Source organism: Oryctolagus cuniculus, chromosome 7 (assembly GCF_051225735.1).
Source record: "Oryctolagus cuniculus isolate XC-2025 breed Fujian yellow rabbit chromosome 7, ASM5122573v1, whole genome shotgun sequence".
Classification (NCBI taxonomy): Eukaryota; Metazoa; Chordata; class Mammalia; order Lagomorpha; family Leporidae; genus Oryctolagus; species Oryctolagus cuniculus.
The window spans coordinates 164,303,445-164,318,974 of NC_142873.1; the positions used below are offsets into that span (position 1 = coordinate 164,303,445).

The 15,530-nt window shown below is 73.1% G+C and overlaps 2 protein-coding genes across 5 annotated transcripts; both read left to right on the forward strand.

The window, feature by feature from the left end:
* Nucleotides 1–226: 226 nt before the first annotated feature.
* Nucleotides 227–1,969, forward strand: HES5 (hes family bHLH transcription factor 5). The gene is made up of 3 exons (XM_070077101.2): nt 227–414; nt 505–670; nt 1,337–1,969. The coding sequence occupies exons 1-3, from the start codon at nt 361–363 to the stop codon at nt 1,609–1,611; spliced, it is 495 nt and encodes a 164-aa protein (XP_069933202.1). The 5' UTR covers nt 227–360; the 3' UTR covers nt 1,612–1,969.
* Nucleotides 1,970–3,245: 1,276 nt separating this feature from the next.
* PANK4 (pantothenate kinase 4 (inactive)) lies at nt 3,246–15,367 on the forward strand. 4 transcript variants are annotated; one of them, XM_089299359.1, is made up of 20 exons: nt 3,246–3,407; nt 6,477–6,559; nt 6,748–6,962; nt 7,433–7,613; nt 7,696–7,788; nt 7,943–8,096; nt 8,675–8,856; nt 9,000–9,081; nt 9,592–9,692; nt 10,822–10,977; nt 11,431–11,543; nt 11,730–11,817; nt 12,416–12,567; nt 12,995–13,050; nt 13,182–13,231; nt 13,612–13,716; nt 14,144–14,244; nt 14,320–14,388; nt 14,541–14,680; nt 15,029–15,367. In XM_089299359.1, the coding sequence occupies exons 1-20, from the start codon at nt 3,284–3,286 to the stop codon at nt 15,346–15,348; spliced, it is 2,565 nt and encodes an 854-aa protein (XP_089155485.1). In that variant the 5' UTR covers nt 3,246–3,283; the 3' UTR covers nt 15,349–15,367. The 4 variants fall into 4 exon arrangements, 3 of the variants coding, with proteins under 3 accessions (XP_089155485.1, XP_069933199.2, XP_089155486.1); XM_089299360.1 differs by lacking the exon at nt 3,246–3,407 and adding an exon at nt 3,696–3,894; XR_016210291.1 differs by lacking the exon at nt 14,541–14,680 and having other exon boundaries at nt 3,248–3,407; nt 13,646–13,716.
* The last annotated feature ends 163 nt before the right edge of the window (nt 15,368–15,530 follow it).

Sequence of the window (15,530 nt, forward strand, 5' to 3'; positions counted from 1 at the left end):
GCGGCCTGGGAAAAGGCAGCATATTGAGGCGCGGGGCTCCCAGCACCAGGCCCGGGGATGCTAATGCGGGCGAGCGCGTTCCCACAGCCCGGACATTGTGCGGCGCGGCCCACCTGCTCCTCCGGGAGCGCCCATTGTGCCCGCGCCAATTCACAGGCAATTTAGCGTGCGCTAATGGGCCGGCGGCTTTGTGCGGCCCGCGCAGCCATTGGCCGCCGAGTGTGGGAACGGCCGCGGCGCCCGGGCCCCAGGCGCCAGGCCGCCGCCCGCGCCTATATAGGGCCTGGCCCAGGGTCCGCGCCAGCCCGGGACGCGCCTGGCCCTGCCCGCGCCGCCTCGCCCTCGCCTCCTGCGCCAGCCATGGCCCCCAGCACCGTGGCCGTGGAGCTGCTTAGCCCCAAAGAGAAAAACCGAGTAAGTGCCAGCCCCGCCCGGCACACCGGCCGCGTGCCCCGCGTGCCCCGCGTGCCCCGCGGCCCTGCCTGACGCCCCCTCCTCCCGCAGCTGCGGAAGCCGGTGGTGGAGAAGATGCGGCGAGACCGCATCAACAGCAGCATCGAACAGCTGAAGCTGCTGCTGGAGCAGGAGTTCGCGCGGCACCAGCCCAACTCCAAGCTGGAGAAGGCGGACATCCTGGAGATGGCCGTCAGCTACCTGAAGCACAGCAAAGGTGGGCGCCCGCCCCCAGACGGCCCGCGGCCCCGGCCCCGCGCCCGCCCCCAGACGGCCCGCGGCCCCGGCCCCGCGCCAGCCCCCAGACCAGCGCCGCGGCCCCGGCCCCGCGCCCGCCCCCAGACGGCCCCGCGGCCCCGGCCCCCGCGCCAGCCCCCAGACCAGCGCCGCGGCCCCGGCCCCGCGCCCGCCCCCAGACCAGCGCCGCGGCCCCGGCCCCGCGCCCGCCCCCAGACCAGCGCCGCGGCCCCGGCCCCGCGCCCGCCCCCAGACCGGCCCGCGGCCCCGGCCCCGCGCCCGCCCCCAGGACCCTGGAGCGCGGCAAAGATGAGCGCGCCCCCAGCCCCAGCCCCCGCGGCCCCGGCCCCTCGCGCGCCCAGCCCCAGCCCCGCGGCCCCGGCCCAGGGCCCTGGAGCGCGGCAAAGATGAGCGCGCCCCCCGACCCAGCCCCTGCGACCCTCACCTCGGGCCCGCCCCAGCCCCAGCCCCGCGCCCGCCCCCAAAGCAGCCCCTGAGGTCTGACCCTGCGCGCATCCTACCCCAGCCCCTGCGGCCCGGCCCCGCGCCCGCCCCCAGACCAGCCCCTGCGGCCCGGCCCCGCGCCCGCCCCCCGCCCCAGCCCCTGCGACCCGCCGCCCGCTCACGACGCCGCGTCTCCCCGCAGCCTTCGCCGCCGCCGCCGGCCCCAAGAGCCTGCACCAGGACTACAGCGAGGGCTACTCGTGGTGCCTGCAGGAGGCCGTGCAGTTCCTCACGCTGCACGCCGCCAGCGACACGCACATGAAGCTGCTGTACCACTTCCAGCGGCCCCCGGCCGCGCCCGCCGCGCCCGCCGCGGAGCCCAAGGCGCCCGGCGCGGGGCCGCCGCCCGCGCTCTGCTCCGCCAAGGCCGCCGCCGCCGCGCGCCAGCCGCCCTGCGGCCTCTGGCGGCCCTGGTGACGCGAGGCGCCGCGCCCCTCCGCACAAGGCGCCCTCCCCGGGCTGGCCGGCCCGCGGCGGGGTCGCGCTCAGAGGGCGCGCGCGCACAGTCCTCGAGGCCCGGGGACGGCCGCTGTGTGACCCCGCGGGGTCGTTCCGCCTGCGTTTCAGCAGGCGACTTCCGGGAAGTCCCGGCGCCAGTTGCCTTTCGTAAAGGCCGAACTGCAGGTGCATCCTCATAGGAGAGCAGTGGGGGCTCATAGTGGGCTGCGGGGGCGGGGTCTCCGCCGGGGTCCTTACAGGACCGGCTGGGCGGGGCGGGTGGGGGTGCGCGCGGGCACGACTTTGTACTGGGAACGCGAACTCCTGGTCCCGTGGGGGCCGCCGACTGCGCGGAAGACTTCAATAAAACCCGAGTGCCCACCTTGGTGTCCTCTCTGGTGTCCTCGCAGCCAGCGGGCAGCGGAGCAAGCGGGCGCGTGCCCGTGCTGCCCCTCGGCGCTCGCCAACAAGGGAGGCCCGGACGCGGGGCGAGCCGCCGGGCTGCAGGGGCCGCAGGGGGCTGGGGGCTTCCCTGGCTGTGTGCCCGCGCAGCCGTGCACAGCCTGGGCTTCCCGCCCCAGGCCTGCCCACTAGCTCCTTACAGATGGGGGGGGGGGGCTGGTGGCAAAATGGCAGCCCCAGGACCCCTCTGCTGACCCCTGGAAGGGAGACCAGGCCCCAGACTGCCGTGGACCTCCGGCAGCACAGGCGTCTTGGCTGGGCAAGTGGACCCGCGGTCAGCCCGCAGCCCCTGAGCCTGCTCCTCCATGGCCTGGTGGACTCCCAGGGCTGACCTCCCAGGGCCGAGTCAGGCGGGCCGTGCCTTCCTCGCTGAGGGGGCTGGGGGTGTCGGCTACAACCTGGACCCGTGGTTCAGAGCCCAGGCTCCCCAGGGGCAGAACCCAGGGCGCAGGGCGGGTGGGAGCTGGGCCCCACCCTGCAGCAAACGTCTGGGCGGGCGTCGCGTCCCGTCACGCGTGCCGAGCACAGGGCCGGGTCTCCCCTCCGCGTGTTTACTGCCAGTGCTATGGGTGCATCAGCGAGGGGTCCGCCGCCCGGCCCGCCCACCGCCCCGGTGCCGCGGCCGCCAGTACAGTCCTGCCCCGGGCACTGCAGGACACGGCGCCCTGGCCTCCGGAGCTCCGGGGGCTGCCCCACACGCCGCGTTTCCGGGAGGCCCGCCAGGCAGCTCGCGGACGGAGGCTGAGGGCCAGGGACACGCAGGAACCGGCCCGGGGCACCCGGGAGGCAGGTGCTGAATTCAGCCCGCCCGCTTCCAGCGAGAGCTCCTCCCGAGGGCCTGCCGACAGCCCCTGCACCCCCGCGCGGGCCCGGGATGCCGATCCGGTTCCCAGAATTCTCGCTTCCCCCGCACTGCACTCTATGAGGAGTCCCCAAACTGCAGGGACAAGTGCCCGTCCAGCTTAGCCCGGCCCAGAACGCGTGCCGAGCTCCAGCGAGCCCGGGAAGCGGCGGCGGCGCTCCACCTGCGGGCACCCGCGCCCGGCTTCTACCGCCAGGCCGGCGCGGGCCCGAGCCGCCGGAGGAGAGGGGCGGGCCTCATTAGCATAATCTATGCACGGGGCGTTTAACAGTCAAATATATGCGCATATATCTCCATGGCTGATGAGGCCGGCCGGGCACTTTCAAAATGGCGGAGTGTGGAGCGAGCGGCAGCGGGAGCAGCGGGGACAGCCTGGACAAGAGCATCACGCTGCCGCCCGACGAGATCTTCCGCAACTTGGAGAACGCCAAGCGCTTCGCCATCGACATAGGTAGCGGCGGGCCGGACGCCCGGGGCTGGCAGCCGGGACGCGCGGGGCGCCGGCGGCGAGCGGGGGCGGCGGGAAGGACGAAGGGCGGGGGTGCGGGCTGCCGCGCACGGACTTACGGGTCGCCGCGCGCCGCCTCACGGGACTTGTAGTCCCCCGAACGCGCTGGCGCGCCCGCTGGGGCAGCGGACGGACTACCGCTCCCAGCAGGCGCCGCGCGTGCCGGAGCGGGGCATGCCGGGACTCGTAGTCGGCGGCGGCCGCTGTGGAGGAGGCCGCGGGCGGGAGGGGGCACCGGGGGAGGGTTGGCGGCCGCCGGGGGCGGGGGGCTGACGGCCGGAGGTGGCCGGCCTGAGGCTTGGCGTCCTTGCCGGGGCCGGCACGAGGACGACCCTGGCCTGAAGCCCCCGGGGCCGGGCCCGCTGGGACCCCTGTGCCGCGTAAAGTCCGCGCCGCCCGCAGGCCTCGCCCTGGACCGTTGACAGCTGGCGTGAGTGCGCAGGACCGTGGACGGGCCTCGGGGACTCGCGCCGCCCTCGCGTCCGGGCGCCCCCGTCGTTTGCCCGAGCTCTCTGGGGCCCGGCTCCGCCGGAGACCCTGCGCCCCTTCCCCTCCCCCCCGGCCTTGCGTTGCGGGAAGGTGACCCCCTTGGCCCGCCCCGCCGCGGGCCTGGGCGCCTGCTGGTGCCTTGGCTGCGCCGGGGGCTCCCGATGCTGGGGGAGAGGTCGTGCCGCCGGCCGCTTCCCGCGGGGCAGTGTGTCCGGTGCGAGTCGGAAGGCAGCCTGCGGCGAGGGGTCCAGGCGGCGCGCTGGGGAACGGTGCCGGCCCCGACAGCGCTGGGCGCCCGGGCCTCCTGTTGCACAGCCAGCAAAGCCGCGCGTCTGCTCTCCAGTCCGAGCGGCCGGCCGCTGCCCCTCCGGCTCCGCCCCTCTCCACGCCCCATTGCGGTTCGGGTCCCCGAGCGGGGGGCCGGGGCGTGGCCTGGGTCCTGAGCGCCCCTCACCGCGGAGGGCGTCCCGAGGGTCGGGGGTCCCCGGAAGCGAGGGGGTCTGGGCCGGAGGGGAGCCTGCAGGCCGCGCGCGCCCGCGACCCCGAGGGGCGGAGCAGTCAGGGGCTTCATGGCAGAGGCCGTGTTGGAGAGACCCCCGCCCGCGCAGGCCCGGGCGGGCACAGCCCAGGAGTGCCCGTGGCCAGCGCGCTCAGCAGGGTTTAGCAAGACCCCGCCCCCGTTCCCCTTCCTCGTCCTGATCTTGGGGTCCAGGCCCCTCGCCTGCTCTGTGCTCCTCTCGCCTGGGACCCGGGTCAGCCAGTGACTCGGCTCTTTGCAAACAGCCCGGAAGCTTTGACCTGACCTTGGGCTTCTGCGGGGTGTGTGTGTGTGTGTATGCGCGCGCGTGCGTGCACGCAGGACAGGAGGGGCCCAGGGCAGTGCGTGCTGTCCTTCCCTGGGGTCGGGGTGACCCCGTGGGTCAGGGTGACCCAGAAGGTGTGGCCCAGGTGCTGAGGGACACCCAGAAGTGACTGCACCTTCCGCGAGGCGGCCGGGCCCCGGAGCACGGGCCGTGGCGGCACCTGCCGTGTGGGTGACCGGGAACCCCGTCCGGATGCCTTGGGTTCCCAGGGATCCCTGCCAGCCGCAGCCCTGCCGCTGAGCCCGGTCTGGCCCTCTTGTCCCCGCTGTTTCCTCCTGGGCTGGAAGTAGGAGGAGCCCCCAGGCCTCCGTGGCCTCTCACCCCCCCGGGGCTGGCGTTCGGCGCAGCGCTGGAGGTGCCGCCTGGGACACCGCCCCGGCAGAGTGCCGGGGTTCCAGTCCCGGCTCTCCTTTCAGACCCCGGCCTCAGCCAGCGGTGACGACCCCCTGCCGCCCACGGGAGACCGGGCTGGGTTCTGGGCCCTGGGCCGCGGCCGCGGCCGCGAATGGCAGGTCTCTGCCCGCCTCTTCTCTCCCCTCTGTCGTTCAAAAAAATTTTTAAAAGAAAGTTACACAGAGAGAGGGAGGGAGGGAGTCTTCCATCCGCTGGTTCACTCCCCAAATGGCTGCAACGGCCAGACTGAACCGGTCCGAAGCCAGGAGCTTCCTCCAGGTCTCCCACTCGGGTGCAGGGGCCCAAGCACCTGGGCCATCTTCCACTGCTGTCCCAGGCCACAGCAGGGAGCTGGATGGGAAGTGCTGCAGCCGGGACTTGAACCGGCACTGCAGGCGGCGGCTCCACCTGCTGCGCCACAGTGCCAGCCCCTCACGGAGCAGAGACTGCCCTTCGTCCCTGAAAGAGCCGGGTCCTAACCCCCTGCTGCGTCCCTGCCCACCCCACCCCCCTGCTTCCCTCGCCTGCTCCCGCTGCGCGCGCGTCCTTATCGTGCCCACCCTCGGAGCACAGCCGCGGGCCCTCCCTTAGCTGGGGTGGGGGGCACTGGGGGTCCCTGCCTCGGGGTGGGGGACTCTGGGGGTCCCTGCCTCGGGGTGGGGGGACACTGGGGGCCCCTGCCTCGGGGTGGGGGGCACTGGGGGTCCCTGCCTCGGGGTGGTGGGCTCTGGGTGCCCCTGCCTCGGGGTGGGGGGCTCTGGGGGCCCCTGCCTCGGGATGGGGGGCTCTGGGGATCCCTGCCTCGGGGTGGGGGGCTCTGGGGGCCCCTGTCTCGGGGTGGGGGGCTCTGGGGGCCCCTGCCTCGGGGTGGGGGACACTGGGGATCCCTGCCTCGTGGTGGGGGGCACTGGGGGCCCCTGTCTCGGGGTGGGGGGCTCTGGGGGCCCCTGCCTCAGGGTGGGGGGCACTGGGGGTCCCTGCCTCGGGGTGGGGGGCACTGGGGATCCCTGCCTCGTGGTGGGGGGCACTGGGGGCCCCTGTCTCGGGGTGGGGGGCCCTAGGGGCCCCTGCCTCGGGGTGGGGGGCACTGGGGGTCCCTGCCTCGGGGTGGGTTCGGGTCGGGAGGAGGGATTGGTGTTTGCTTTCTCCTCTTCCTACGTGGCACCCACGGGGCTCTCACGTTCAGGTGGCCCCAGACCCCGCGTCTTGAGGGGCCCGTCTGCCCTAGGTCGTGTGGGCGGGGCTGAGCGCCCGTGTGTCCCCGCAGGTGGATCGCTGACCAAGCTGGCCTACTACTCCACAGTGCAGCACAAAGTCGCCAGAGTGAGGTCCTTCGACCACTCGGGGAAGGTGAGGCCTGCGCACCGTGGCTGCCCTGCCCGTGGCCCGCGTGGCCCGCGGCCCCGCTCCGTCCCCTCCACGCACGGGCCAGGCGTCTGGTCCAGGTGCTGCCTCGGCACGTGGGGTTCCCGGGCTGCAGGCCGGAGCCTGGGGGCGGGGTGTGCGGGACCCGTGTGCAGCCCCGCCCTGCCTCGCAGGACACGGGGCAGGAGCATGAGCCCCCCTACGAGGTGTCGGTGCAGGAGGAGGTCACCGCACGCCTGCACTTCGTCAAGTTCGAGAACACGTACATCGAGGCCTGCCTGGACTTCATCAAAGCCCACCTGGTGAACACCGAGACCAAGGTCATCCAGGCCACAGGGGGCGGGGCCTACAAGTTCCAGGACCTCATCGAGGAGAAGCTGCAGCTGAAGTGAGGGGGGGGAAGGGCGTGGTCCCCCGCCCAGGTGGGCAGGAGGCGGGGGGTGGGGGGGCAGGGGCAGGGGTGGCTCCTGGCCGGGCGCTCAGGCGCGGGGGGAGGGGAGGGGTGGGGGCGGCTCCTGGCCCAGGTGGTCAGGCGGGCGGGGGGTGGGCGGGCGCTCAGGCGGCAGGGGAGGGCAGGGGAGGGCAGGGGAGGGCAGGGCCAGGCGCTCAGGCGGGCGGGGGGGGCGGGCGCGGGCCGGCCGGGCGCTCAGGCGGCAGGGGAGGGCAGGGGGAGGGCAGGGCCGGCGCTCAGGCGGCAGGGGAGGGGAGGGCCGGGCGCTCAGGCGCCGGGGGAGGGCAGGGGTGGGGGCGGCTCCTGGCCCAGGTGGTCAGGCGGGCGGGGGGGAGAGGGCAGGGCCGGCGCTCAGGCGGCAGGGGAGGGGAGGGCAGGGCCGGCGCTCAGGCCGCGGCTCCCTGCAGGGTGCACCGCGAGGACGTGCTGAGCTGCCTGATCAAGGGCTGCAACTTCGTGCTGAGGAACATCCCGCAGGAGGCCTTCGTGTGCCAGGGAGACGCCGACGCCGAGTTCCGCTTCCACAGTCACCCCCACGGCTTCCCCTACCTGCTCGTCAGCATCGGCTCGGGGGTCTCCATCGTGAAGGTGAGCCGGCGCGTCGGGCGAGCGGCGGGGGCGGGCGCTGGGTGGGGGCGGAGCCCGGCATCTGCGCCCCCGCTCTGCCCAGGTGGAGGCCGAGGACAGGTTCGAGTGGATCGGCGGCAGCTCCATCGGAGGCGGCACCTTCTGGGGGCTCGGGGCCCTGCTCACCAGGACGAAGGTACCCGCGGCGGCAGAGGCTCGGGGGCAAGGCCGCTGCGCGCTGGCCCGGCCGTCTCCACGCGGTGCTGTCCCTCGGGGCCGGCCCGGCCCCCTCCCTTCGGGGCAGCCTCTGGAGGCGGGCGCCTCACCCACTGGCTCTGCCCCGCCCACAGAAGTTTGACGAGCTGCTGCAGCTGGCCTCCCGGGGCCAGCACGCCAACGTGGACATGCTGGTGCGGGACGTGTACGGCGGCGCCCACCAGACCCTGGGGCTGAGCGGGGACCTCATCGCGAGCAGCTTCGGGAAGTCAGCCACGGCCGACAAAGGTGCCAGCCGGGCCCTCGTGGAGAGGCGGGGCCGTCCTGCCCGTGGGCAGCTGGCCCCACCGTGGGGCAGCGTGCTGTGTCCTCGGGACGGCCGCAGGACGCATGAATTAGCAGCAGTTTGGGGTTTGGTCTCTGGGTTTTATTGAGGCTTTTTTGGTTCCATTTCTTTAAAGTTTTATATATTGAAGGAGTCAGAGAGGGAACGAGAGAGAGAGACGTCTTCCCTCTGCTGGTTCACTCCCCAGATGGCTGCAGCGGCCAGGGCTGGGCAGGCTGGAGCCAGGAGCTTCCTCCAGGTCTCCCCCACGCGCAGGGCCCAGCACTTGGTCGTCTTCCAGTGCCTTCCCAGGCCGCGAGCAAGGAGCTGGGTGGGGTGGAGCAGCCGTGCTCCACCCCCGCAGCGCCATGCGGCCACCGCGTTTGCCCATGGAAAGCAAAGCCTGATGCATGCAGCAGTGAGGCACCTGTCACGCAGGTCACACGCAGGTCGCACGGGCCGCGTGTGCCGGGCGCTGTGGCCCCCTCCCCGTCTCCCCGCCTCCCCCCCCGTCACGCGTGCCCCGTGTGCTTGTGCTCAGAGTTCTCCAAGGAGGACGTGGCCAAGAGCCTGCTGCACATGATCAGCAACGACGTGGGGCAGCTGGCGTGTCTGCACGCCCGGCTGCACGGCCTGGACCGCGTGTACTTCGGGGGCTTCTTCATCCGGGGCCACCCCGTGACCATGCGCACCATCACCCACAGCATCAACTTCTTCTCCAAGGTGCGGCCGCCTGCACACGCGTGTTCCCACGGGCGGCCGCTGGCGTGGGCCTGTCCCGTGCTCCGCTCGCCAGGAGGTGGGGCCCTGTGTGTCCGTCCATGCTGGTGACACGCGTGTGGCCACACGTGGCCTTGGGTCTGCAGGGGGAGGTCCAGGCGCTGTTCCTGAGGCACGAAGGCTACCTGGGGGCCATCGGCGCGTTTCTGAAGGGAGCTGAGCAAGACAGTGAGCGGGGGCTGGGCTCCACTCCAGGCCGTGCAGGGCGGGGGCAGGGCGGGGGCAGGGGCGGGGCCCGGGCTCCACTTGAGGCTGTGCAGGGCAGGGGCAGGGTGGGGGCAGGGGCGGGGGTGGGGCGGGGCCTGGGCTCCACTTGAAGCCGTGCAGGGCGGGGGCAGGGTGGGGGCAGGGGCGGGGGCAGGGGCGGGGCCCGGGCTCCACTGCGGCCGTGCAGGGCGGGGGCAGGGCGGGGGTGGGGCGGGGCCCGCGCTCCACTCGAGGCTGTGCAGGGCAGGGGCAGGGTGGGGGCAGGGGCGGGGCCCGCGCTCCACTCGAGGCTGTGCAGGGCAGGGGCAGGGTGGGGGTGGGGTGCGGGGACCCGGGCTCCACTTGAAGCCGTGCAGGGCGGGGCCCGAGCTCCACTGCGGCCGTGCAGGGTGGGGGCGGTCGTGAGGCCTCCAGGGGGACGAGAACGAGGGGGCAGCTTCTGGCCCAGCCGCTGGCCTCTTGTCTCCGCAGACCCCAACCAGTACAGCTGGGGCGAGAACTACGCCGGCAGCTCCGGGCTGAGGAGCGCCTCGCCGGGGCTGGGCCCCACGCAGCGGGCCCGGAGCGGCACCGTGAGTACTGGGTCCCGGGCGGGCACCCGCGTGTCTGGAGCAGGCCCCTGCCCAGGGCCGTGTGCACACCGGCGCTCTGCCATGGGTTCCTTCAGCGACAGGGTCCGCTCTCCTGGGAAGGTTCTGAGTTCTTTCCCCAAATCCCCACTCGGGGTGAGGCCCGTGTCCTGGACGGTGGCTGGCCGTGGCCTGAGCTGGGTGGAGCAGAGTCGGGCTGCCGGGTGGGCCCCACTCCCCACGTCCCCGCGTGTGCCTGCATCAGCCGCTCGAGGGTTTCCCACGGGGGCCTGGCGCCCTCTGCAGGGGGCTGGCAGAAGTGCAGCTGGCGGAGCCGGGCGAGTGCCCGGCGTGTGGGCGGCTGTAGGGAGTGGACGCTCTCAGGCCGTACCGTCTTCCTGGTGCAGGTCCTCTGGCCCGTAGGTGGCCACGGGTGGTCGCTCAGTCCGGTTAACACGCTGAGCGCACATGTGGTTACGCCCTTCCCAGCAGGGCAAGTGGCTGTGGCTCTGATGGCCGTGGGCGCCGTGGAGTGGCCCAGCCCTGGCCGGGTGGAGCCGGGGCGCGGCGAACAGACGTCAGCCCTGCAGAGGGGCCACACAGGCCAGCGATGGGGCCACGGGGGCAGGCTGGAGGGCCAGAGCCCCGTTCACGTTGGGCGGAGGCGCAGGGCCCTTGAGCACCGGAAAAGCCCCTCGCCGTCTCCCCTGGAGACCAGAGACACTGCCTGGCTCTGGGGGTCGGGAGGGGGGCGGGGAGAGCTGGGGCTGCAATGGACACAGGCCACTGTGGGAGGTGGCTGTGAGGACCCTTGGAGACCAGAGACAGCCTGGCTCTGGGGGTCGGGAGGGGAGCGAGGAGAGCCAGTGCTGGAATGGACACAGGCCACTGTGGGAGGTGGCTGTGAGGAGGGCAGGCCGGCCCCCCCTCTCCTCCGCTGCTAACCACGGGGTCGGCCGGAGGGCGGAGCCCAGCGCGGCACGGAGGAGGTGTCGGCGGGAGGGCGGAGCCCAGCGCGGCACGGAGGAGGTGCTGGCGCTCCTGTGTTCTTGCGGGGAAGCTCAGGCTTAGGCAGTCGGGTTGGGGTCTTTCCGGGGACCACGGTGATCTCCGCCCCTGCTCTGTCCTCCAGTTCGACCTGCTGGAGATGGACCGGCTGGAGAGGCCACTGGTGGACCTGCCGCTTCTCCTGGACCCGGCCTCCTACGTGCCCGACACGGTGGACCTCACCGACGACGCCCTGGCCCGCAAGTACTGGCTCACCTGCTTCGAGGAGGCGCTGGACGGGGTGAGGCGCGGCGCGGCGGGGCCGGGGGGCGCAGCGCCCGAGTCCTGGGGCTGCTGTCCTGGCTGTCACTGCGCGTCGCTGACGGGTCACTGCTGTGCGGCTCTGAGGGCAGGGCGGGGCCGGACTCCCCACAGCTCCCTGCGCTCCAGGAAGCGCCACCTGTGCCGGGCGCCTTCCTCTCTCCCAGGCCGGGGCCCCATCCTGCGGCAGCTCAGGGCCAGGCCCTCACTACAGCACCTCAGCGGCACGGGGGAACTCCAGCTCCAGGCCCCGGGGGCGGAACGTGAGACCTGCGGGTCCAGCCGGCTCTGCCCCGAGTGAGGGGCTCCAAGGACGTGGACCTGAGCCCCAGGGCGGCCGGGGAAGCCCCGTGCCCCTGAGGTCCTCCGCGGGCAGAGCTTGCCGCGAGTGCCGTGAGCGCGGCGGGGCCCTGCTGACGGCCCGCCCTGGCAGGTGGTGAAGCGAGCCGTGGCGAGCCAGCCCGAGGCCCTGGACGCGGCCGAGAGGGCCGAGAAGTTCCGGCAGAAGTACAGGGACAAGCTGCAGGTGCTGCGGCTACAGCCCTTGTGAGTGCCCGGCCCCTGCTGTCCGCGTGCGCCCGCCGGCCTCGGGGGAGGGCAGCCCCGTGACCACCGTGGCCTCAGCGCCTCACGCCTTCTTGGGCTTCCTGGCCGCCGTGGGGCTGGCCCCGGACGGAGAGGAGCGCTGGCTTGGTCGGCCTGCTCAGCCCCTCTGCCCTGGTCTGTCCCCAGTGCCTACGGGAGCCTGACCGTGCGCAGCCTGCTGGACACCAGGGAGCACTGTCTGAATGAGTTCAACTTCCCGGACCCCTACTGCAAAGTGAGTGCCGCTGGACAGCGAGGGGTGCACGGTGTCGGGCTGTGTGGGTCTCGTGGCGGCCCTGACTTGGTGCTGGTGTGGCAGTGCACGGGAACCCATGGACAGCTGAGAGCCGGTTAGGCTGCCGGGCGTGTGTGGAGAGGGGGGCCAGTGTGCGCACGGCCCCAGCGGGTCCCCTAGGGGAGGGGCAGCTGCTGCCCTGGGCTTGCCCGTGGCCCCCCAGGAAGCTGAACCCACTAAAGGCTCCCCTGTCTCCCTGTGGCTGGGGCTGTGTGGCCTCCAGGGGTCAGCACTGGGCTCGCAGAGCCGGCCGGGCGTCCGTCTAGCTCACAGGTGGCAGAGCCTGGAGGTGCCGGCCCTGCTGTGCTTCTCCGGCCAGGAGGCCGCGGGCCTTCACCCCCTCCCCTGGGCTGGCCACTCACCACGCCCCCTGCCCCGCCCCTGTGTGCCCATGGTGGCTCCCGTGGGCGGGGCTGTGCCCCCCAGGCCCCACTCAGCCTGGCACAGCTGTGGCAGGCAGCCCTGGGCCTGAAGCCCCCGGGGGCGGGTGCTGGTCGCCGCCTGCAGCTCTCCCCCCGCCCCGCCCGCCCGCCCGCAGGTGAAGCAGCGGGAGAACGGCGTGGCGCTGCGGGGCTTCCAGAGCGTGGTGCGTGCCCTGGACGCCCTGGGCTGGGAGGAGCGGCAGCTGGCGCTGGCGAAGGGCCTCCTGGCGGGCAACGTCTTCGACTGGGGGGCCAAGGCCGTGGCCGAGTAGGTGTCCACGCGGGGTCACGCGGGCTGGCCGCCGTGCGAGGGAGGGCGGCCCCGGGGCCCAGGCGCGGACTGGAAGCGGGGTCTGACGAGATGGAGCTCGGCCCCACGCGTCCCCGCCCCCGCTCCCCCGTGGGCAGCTGTCCCTCACGGGGGGCGCCCACGGTCCTAGGGAGGAGCTGTGCGCACCCTGCCCCCCTCACTGCCCTCTGGGCCGCCCGTCCAGCAGCTCTCGGGGGGCCGTGCCGGGGTCGCTGCCCGGCACCCGTGGCTGCCCGTCTTGGAGACACCCCCGCCCCACGGGGCTGACTTTTTCTTGGGATTCTGCTGTCCTGCGGAAACGCACGGTGTCGCCCGGGGGCTCAGCGGGGGCCGGGGGTGGGGCTCGTGGCTGTGTCGTGGGTGACTGCGTCTCGTCCCCTCCCAGCGTCCTGGAGTCCGATCCACACTTCGGGTTTGAAGAGGCGAAGAGGAAGTTACAAGGTAGGAGCCGGCGCGCGTGTCTGAGGCCTGGTGGGGGAGGGCCGGGAGAGCCCGCGGCCTGGAGCCCCCCAAGGCCGCCGCGCTCTGGCCCCCGAGCGCCGGCCAATCTCGTCCCCTCTGTGTCCACGCAGAGCGGCCCTGGCTCGTGGATTCCTACGACGAGTGGCTGCAGAGACTGAAGGTGCGTGCAGGTGCCCTCGCCTCTGCCCGGGGGCAGGGAACACAGGGTCAGGGCCCAGACGGGGGACACGGAGCCAGCGGGAGTGGCCCAGGACCCAGGCCGTGCGCACAAGCCCCTCCCGGCCTCCGCGCTGCCGAGGCCAGACTCTGCCTGACCTCCTGCGGTGACCACTTGCCAGGCCAGCTGCCCCTGCACACACAGGCCTTTGGTCTGCCTCGCTGGAAGGGGTGGGTGTGGCCTCTGCAGGCTGTCCCTGTCCCCAGTGCCTGCCGTACCTCTGGGGCCGTGACGCCCGGCCCCTGCCCCGGGAGTGGGTGCAGTGGGGTCTGAAGTCTTGGACGCGCCTGTTCCCAACTGAACGCCCTGGTTTTGTCTTACAGGGGCCCCCTCATAAATGTGCCTTAATTTTCGCAGATAACAGTGGAATAGACCTCATTTTGGGAGTCTTCCCCTTTGTCAGGGAGCTACTCTTTAGAGGGACAGAGGTGAGTGAGGAGGCTGTGTGGTGGGACCTTCCCCTGGGCTTCGTGGCTCTTGGTGGGGTTGGCGGTGCTGGGGGCCTCTGGCAGCCGTGGTCGGAGCTCCTGGGGGCACAGCAGGTAGGTGCAGGTGCGCGCGAGGCTGACGGGCGACCCCGGCCTCCTGGGTCATGGGTCTCCCTGCTGGGGCTTCGGGTCCGACCCCACAGCTTCCTGGGAAGTTGTTTATGGTGGCCTGGGGTGACTGTGGCCAGGCCCTGAGTGCAGCTCCGCCCCTCTCGGGCCACAGGACCTGGCCCCTCGGCGGCCGGCAGCTGGCAGGCCCTGGTGGGCGGCTCTGCCCTCGCTGGGGCCCGCCGTTGGAGAGCCCGGCCGCGTGCAGGCCAGCGTTGTGCCGGGCAGCAGGGCCCTAAAGAGCCGGCCTCCCCCACAGGTCATCCTGGCGTGCAACTCGGGCCCCGCCCTCAACGACGTGACGCACAGCGAGTCCTTGCTGGTGGCCGAGCGCATCGCGGCCATGGACCCGCTTGTGCGGTGAGTGCGGGCGGGCGCGGGGGGTGGGGGGGCGCCCTGCGCACTGTGGGGCCCTGACCGCCTTGTGCCCCGCAGCACGGCCCTCAGAGAAGAGAAGCTACTGCTGGTGCAGACCGGCTCGAGCTCCCCCTGCCTGGACCTCAGGTACGCGCGCCGCCCGCCGCCCTCACCGGGGCCTGTGGGGGCAGGGCTGCCGCAGCCTGTGTCCCCGTGGTCACTCAGCTCTGGCAGAGGCACCCTGGGCGCCCTCCTGGCCTCCCTGCGCCATCACTGATTTCCGTGCCTGCGGATTCCAGGGGAGAGCCCGGCCTCGGCTCCAGGAGCGACAGGTCCGAGCGCGGGGTCCGCTGGGCCCTGGTTAGTGCACCCTCGCCCGACCTTTGTGTGTTTGAGAGGCAGACAGAGAAAGAACAGACGAGACGACTCCGGGGCCCTGGTGCGCTCCCAGATGTCCTGGGGCTGGGGCTGGGGCTGGGCCAGGCAGGAAGGGCACCAGGGCCCCAGGTCGGGGCAGGGACTGGAGATCTGAGCCCGCAGGTGCACGCCAGCAGGGCCCTGGACCCCGGCGCTGGGCCTCAGGCCCCTTAACGGCGCCCAGCCCCACTCCCCCAGCGGGGAAGGCCGTCTCCAAAGTTCAGACGAGGCCCCGCGTGAGGCCGGGGTCTGGGGGAGGAGGCCGCCCCGCAGGGCTGGGCACAGGAGCAAGGAGGGTGGGGGTCCACCCCGGGGAGCAGCTCGGGGTGCAGCCCCTGCCCCAGCCTCACTGCCGCCTTCCTCCCCAAAGCCGCCTGGACAAGGGGCTGGCCGCGCTGGTGCGGGAGCGTGGCGCCGACCTGGTGGTCATCGAGGGCATGGGCCGGGCCGTGCATACCAACTACCACGCGGCCCTGCGCTGCGAGAGCCTCAAGCTGGCCGTGCTCAAGAACGCCTGGCTGGCCGCGCGGCTGGGCGGCCAGCTCTTCAGCGTCATCTTCAAGTACGAGGTCCCCGCCCAGTGAGCGCCGCGCCCTCCAGTGCTGGCCCCGGGCTGCTGCCCGACGGCCGGCCTGCGCGGCACACGGCGGAGGACATGTAACTGTGAAACAGCCTTTTGTATCTGTATAAATATATAAATACACACAGACGGCTGTGGGGGCGCCGCCGCGGCACACGCGCAGTCCGGGAGCGGGCGGGGCCCTTGCTTTCCCCAGAACCTCACGGGTCTGACTCCCTCGTCCCGGACCCCTGCCCGCCCCGTGCCTCCTCCCTCTGGCAACATCACTCCGCGTCCCCGCTGCGCCTGGGGC

What these genes read in the sequence shown, in the direction of transcription:
- HES5 (XM_070077101.2), top strand. Translation starts at nt 361, where the DNA reads ATGGCCCCCAGCACCGTGGCCGTGGAGCTGCTTAGCCCCAAAGAGAAA. An exon ending in GCCCCAAAGAGAAAAACCGA is followed by an intron (nt 415 to 504) that starts GTAAGTGCCAGC and finishes CTCCTCCCGCAG; the next exon opens with CTGCGGAAGCCGGTGGTGGA. An exon ending in CTACCTGAAGCACAGCAAAG is followed by an intron (nt 671 to 1,336) that starts GTGGGCGCCCGC and finishes GTCTCCCCGCAG; the next exon opens with CCTTCGCCGCCGCCGCCGGC.
- PANK4 (XM_089299359.1), top strand. Translation starts at nt 3,284, where the DNA reads ATGGCGGAGTGTGGAGCGAGCGGCAGCGGGAGCAGCGGGGACAGCCTG. An exon ending in GCATCAACTTCTTCTCCAAG is followed by an intron (nt 8,857 to 8,999) that starts GTGCGGCCGCCT and finishes TTGGGTCTGCAG; the next exon opens with GGGGAGGTCCAGGCGCTGTT. An exon ending in TCCCGGACCCCTACTGCAAA is followed by an intron (nt 11,818 to 12,415) that starts GTGAGTGCCGCT and finishes GCCCGCCCGCAG; the next exon opens with GTGAAGCAGCGGGAGAACGG.